We start from the raw sequence: 5,691 nt of genomic DNA, 5'->3' as shown, positions 1-5,691 counted from the left end.
AGCACCTGGAGGCAGAGGCAGGTGGATGTCTGTGAGATCAAGGCTAACTAGGGCGACAAGGAAACCCCTGCCTAAAACAACAACAAAAACAAAAGCAAAAACAAAATACGTGATTTTTCCCCCCTTTTTAAGAGATAGGATCTCATGTAGCCCAGGCTAGCCTTTACTGCTCCTCCTGGCCTCCACCTCTCCAGTGCTGGTTGTACTCATCGGGCCCAAGTGATTTTTCTTAGGCTTTTCTCCCAGCTCCACGTATCTGCTGAGTCTTTCTTTTATGCCTCTAGCACTTGGTGCTTTTTGGGGAGGCTTTTTGAGACAGGGTGTAGCCCCAGCTGTCCTGGAACTCACTATGTAGACGAGGCTGGCCTTGAGCTCACAGAGATCCGCCTGCCTCTGCCTCCTGAGTGCTGGTATTAAAGGTGTGGGCCACCTAGTACTTGTCTTTAAGAGACATTTCTTTTTCATAGGTGCTGGTATTCAAACTTCCAATTTGAAAATTCTTAGAAAATATACTAATACCAATTAAGTTCATAATAAATTTTATAAGACAATGCAGTGCTTTTCAAATTTTTGGAATAGTTTTCATGAAAAATAGAATGACAAGAACACAAATATTGAAATGATTGACTAAACCGAATTCTTAGAGAAAAGGACTCCTGAAATGGTTCAACTACCCCTGCCCAAAAACATAACATAATCACTTCTAGGATGTCTCTCACCCATCTACCCAGTCTCCTTAATGCTCCTAAGTTTAATACATTTCATCTCATAAAAATAACACAAACCATTCAAAATCATTTAAAACAAAGCAAAGAATAAAATGGAGACGGAAAGGCTGCATCCTGAAGGTAGCTTTGTAATATGCAGAACAAAGTCCTGGCTTCAAGTACACAGGCAGATTCTGTAGACCCACATTATTTGTAACCGAAGAGTTGCCATTGTATTCTGCAGAAATGAGCACACTAGGACAGCTGTGGTCATGCCTGTAACTCTACTACTGCCAAGGCTGAAGCTGGAGGATCATGAGTTTGGGGCCACCCTTAGCTGCATAATTAGAGTCTCAAAAAAAAAAAATCAGTTGTATTCATCCATGCGTGTTCATTAACTTCAGTGTACTTCATATAATTTTATACTTGGAATGAGGCTGAAACAAGGAAAAAAACTAGCACAGAGCTGTTAATAAAAAACTTTAAAATATTAATTATGAAATTTGATCCAGTGAAAACCAATCTTAAATGAACAAGTTTCTGATTGCATAAATAAGCCCTATTCTTTTTTTTTTTTTTTTTTTTTGCTTTTTTGAGACAGGGTCTCTCTGTAGGCCCAGCTGTTCTGGAACTCACTATGTAGACCAGGCTGGCCTTGAACTCACAGACAGCCGCCTGCCTCTGCCTCCCAAGTGCTGGGATTAAAGGCGTGCACCACCACGCCCGGCTTATTAAGCCCTATTCTTTACTAAAAATTTACACTACCAGAAGATCCTGATTAAAATCAAGAAATACAAAGAACTGAAATGGGCAGTAAATGATGGTTGGCTCAGCTCAGGGGTCCGCTGGCTTGACTGTAGCCACACACGTGCCTCTGGGCTCTCAGCGGAGGGTGACCAACTCTTCTGAAGAGGTGGGGTGAATGGCAACCGTGTTGTCGAAGTCAGCCTTGGTGGCTCCCATTTTCACTGCTACAGCAAAGCCCTGCAGCATTTCATCACAGCCAATTCCCTGCATGTGGATCCCAACCACCTGTGAGAAAAAAAGACACGGTGAATGCAAAATTCATTAGGTATACAGTCATAAAAGAAATATGACATCAAATACCATCGAGGCTCGGCTATAGCTCAGTAGTGGAGCACTTACCTAGCCTGTGTGAGGCCCTGGGCTCTACTCCCAGCACCACCAACAAAATAAAACACTCTTAAAAATCCAATTTCTAACCAGAACTCTGTGTAAGTAAACCTATGAGGCCCTGTAGTCCTGCTGCAGTGGCTCCCTCCAACCCATGTCAAGAGCTACCCTCACTCTGGTTTCCTTTTGTCCCATGTACTTCTCTTTGAACAGGATGTCTGTTTGATGATCCTCCCTCCCTCCTTTTTTTATTATGACAGGGTCTTGTGGGCCTCAAAGTCCTGATCCTCCTGACTCAGGCTCCTTAGTGCTGAGATCACAGATGGATACCACCATGCCTGGCTTTCCTCTCTTCAGGACTAAGGTCCCTTCATGATGCAGATAGCTACCCTTGTGCCTCCCTGATCCAGTTAACTCTGTCCTGGGATCTCAGTACCAATGGTCTGTCAAGGTTCTACCACAGTCACAATGTCATATTTTTCTGGGAGGGACTAGACAATTATAATTCAACTCCTGTCTGCTTTCTGGTTTCTGTGGGATTGAAGCATGAGCTTCAGTTATACACGGACTGGGGAACCCAATAGTCATAGAGATCCTGGTAAAATGTGAAGAGAAAAGCAGGGATCCTGCTGATGTAACTGACGTGGACATCTCATGCCTGAGATCAGTCAGGGCCAGAACAGACAGGCTTGTTCTGCTATCACGCACCCCTCTCCTCTGTTGCTCTGAGCCTCTACTTCTGCCAGTCCCAGGCGTTGAATACTGAATGCCACAGGCTGTCTTGTGGCTTTTGGTGTTGAAGGCCATTATATCAGATATTGACCTCACTGATTAAAGATAGAGGTTGAGTGAGGTGTGGTGGCATATGTCTTTAATCCCAACACTCAGGAGGCAGGAGGAGCTGTGAGATTCAGGCCAGTCTGGTCTACATAGCATGTTCCAGGCCAGCTGGGTCTACAGGGAGACCCGGTCTCAATACAAAATCAGAAGCTAAGGGACTAGAGCAATGGCCCAGTGGTTAAGAGCACTTGCTGCCCTTGCAGAGGACTCAGGTTCAGTTCCCAGCACATATAAGGCAGCTAATAGCCATCTATAACTTCCGTTCCAGGGGATCTGATGCCCTTTTCTGGCCTCTGTGGGCCCTGCATGCACACGGTATACTTACAAATATCTAGGCAAAACACTCATACACATAAAAACAAAAATAGAAGTTGAAAGCTATTAATATATCTAAATTTTAAAAACACATTGCTATCTATTTCATTTTCTGTTTGTGTGTGTATGAGAGAGAAGGTACATGCTGTGCGGTGGCAGGTATGTATAAGTCAGAGGACAACCCTTGCTATCTTGTGGAACTGGGGTAGTGAACTCTCATCATACCTGCACGCAAGTCCCTCTACCTGATGAGCCATCTCGGCAGCCCAGGGTATCTAAATCCTTACTTAAGAGCTAGGCATGTACTTTGAATTCCAGAACTTGGGAGGCTGAGGCAGATCAGGAATTCAAGGCTAGCCTGGTCTACACAGCAAGTTCCAGGCCAGCTGGGGCTACAGGGAGACCCTGTCTCAAAAAGACAAAAGAAAAAAGGAAAAATAAAAGCTTTCCATTATTAACCAGGATAGACTGAGAGCTCAGCAATGCTGGTAAATGGGGCCTGGAGGAATGCCTCAGCAGTTAAGAGCGCTTGCTGTTCTTGGAGAGGACTGGAATTATTAATCTTTGCAATGCTGAAGATCAAATCTAATTTTTAAAAAGGAACATAATCTTTCTAAATAAGTATTATGAAGCCTCCCCAAAATACATATAAAGAGATAAATTCCCCTGTACCTTTTCCTCTTTGTTGGCACAAACCATTTTCATCACACATTTTGTCTTCCTTGTGGTCACAGCATGATACAGTGGGGTAAAGGCAGTTGAGTAGATTTTCACATTGTCTTTTCCATATTTATGAATGGCTTCATCTATAATACACATTAAAAAAGCATCTATCAAAATCTGAGCTGTTCCACTGAACCATGAGAGGGAGATTGCCAGAAATACACAACCTGAGTCAAATCGTGAGGAAAAAGCCAACAATACCAAAATAAATGCTGATGTCACTCACATCAGACAAAGGGCAGGCTGAGGAATTTTGTCTCTAGATTAAATGAAATCACAGAGTTAAGAAAACTGCCTGCAAACAATTATCCTGGACTTAATTCTGGACTGGAGAGAAACATGTTCCAAATGACACTGGGATAGCTGGTCAAATTTACATAAAGTCTAAAGTTTAAATTACAACTGTATTTATTCAAGATTCCTCATCTTAAAACCATATCTGTATGGGAAAAGACTTGTTCTTAAGTAAAATATGATGTGTATCTGTGTATTTAGGGTAAGAAAATAATTACATTTTCTTTAAATATTGAGATTATTTAAATATAAAGCTGGGCAATGGTGTTGCACACCTTTACTCCCAGCACTTGGGAGGCAGAGGTGGGCAGATCTCTGTAAGATCAGAGCCAACCTGGTCTTCATAACAAGTTCCAGGCTTCCAGGCTACAGGGAGACCGTGTCTCAAAAAGACCAAAAAACAACAACAACAACAACAAAAAAACCCCAAACAACCTAAATGAGGGAGACAGAAGCACAGGCCACAGAACCTGTACTCTGGTGGCTTGAGAGCTGATGAGTGACTAAACAGAAAGGAATGCAACTAGGAGAGTGAGGGGATGTAAGTAGCCGAGCTGTTAGAGGCCTGGTTGGAAGAAGGAAACCATAAGTGACCTTCATTCTTGAATACCCACCTTCAGTGAGGCCCACTGTCCCAATAGGGGGGTGGCTGAAGACCACAGTAGGAATGTTCTCGTAGTCCAATTTGGAATCTTCTTTGCATTCAAAAAGTCTATGTGCAAGTTTTCGGCCAGCAGCTATTGCAACTGTGGAAAAGAGAGACACATTCACTCCAATCACCCAGAAACTGATGTTCTTACTGAGGACGTTAGCTTCCGGGCAGACTGTTGATAGAATAAGCCATAGTGGCTTTGCACCATTTCCTTTCTGGTTTTTTGAGACAGGGTCTCCGTGTAGCCCCAGCTGGCCTGAATGCCCTATGTAGACAGACTGGTCCCGAACTCAGAGATCTGCCTGCCTCTGCCTCTGGAGTGCCAGGACTACGCCCAGCTAGTTTTGCACCTTTTCATTTCTACTCCATATTTACGTCACAGATTTTTAATTTTTTTTTTTTTTTTTTGGTCTTTTTGAGACAGAGTCTCCCTGGAACTCACTATGCAGACCAGGCTGGACTTGAACTCACAGAGATCTGCCTGTCTCTGCCTCCCGAGTGTTGGGATTAAAGGTGTGAGCCACCACGCCCGGCACTAAGTTTTCTTTTTAAAAAAAGGTATAATTTGTTTTTATTTTATGTGTGAATGTTTTGCCTACATGTTTATAATTGCACCTCTTGTGTGGCTGGTGCCTGCAGAGCCCAGAAGAGGGCACTGGATCCCTTGGGACTGGAGTTAAGGATGGCTGTTAGCACCATGTGAGTGCTAGGAACTGAATCTGGATCCAAGTGCTTTTAACCACTGAGTCATCTCTCTAGCCTCACAGCAAGATTTTTTTTAACTAAAAAGTTTATTCTTTTTTTTTTTCATACAGAAGAATTCATTCCAAAGCAATTGACATTGAGACGTTTTCACATGCATTTCTGATCTCTATATACATGACTATCACTGGTCACAGTCGCCCACCTTCTGAGCTCCTCGGCATCTGAGCATGAATACAAACTCGTCAGATAGACAGCCTTCCTCTCCCACTAGAGGCTCCATACTCTGCCATCCCTGTCACTATCCACTGTGTTGTCAGCACC

General features: G+C 43.3%; 1 protein-coding gene across 1 annotated transcript in view; it reads right to left on the bottom strand.

Annotated features, from left to right (window-relative positions):
* Positions 1-527: 527 nt before the first annotated feature.
* Positions 528-5,691, bottom strand: part of Gsr (glutathione-disulfide reductase) — a 48,794-nt gene continuing 43,630 nt past the window's right edge. The window contains exons 11-13 of the mRNA XM_008844945.3: positions 4,628-4,759; positions 3,669-3,802; positions 528-1,739 (exon numbers count right to left, since the gene is read on the bottom strand). Coding sequence (XP_008843167.1) covers positions 1,590-1,739; positions 3,669-3,802; positions 4,628-4,759 — 416 coding nt within the window. The 3' untranslated portion in view covers positions 528-1,589. The remainder of the gene's footprint in view (positions 1,740-3,668; positions 3,803-4,627; positions 4,760-5,691) is intronic.

This window comes from Nannospalax galili, unplaced genomic scaffold (genome assembly GCF_000622305.1).
Source record: "Nannospalax galili isolate Female #2095 unplaced genomic scaffold, S.galili_v1.0 scaffold680, whole genome shotgun sequence".
Taxonomy (NCBI): domain Eukaryota; kingdom Metazoa; phylum Chordata; class Mammalia; order Rodentia; family Spalacidae; genus Nannospalax; species Nannospalax galili.
This window is presented reverse-complemented; position numbering and strand designations above follow the sequence as displayed.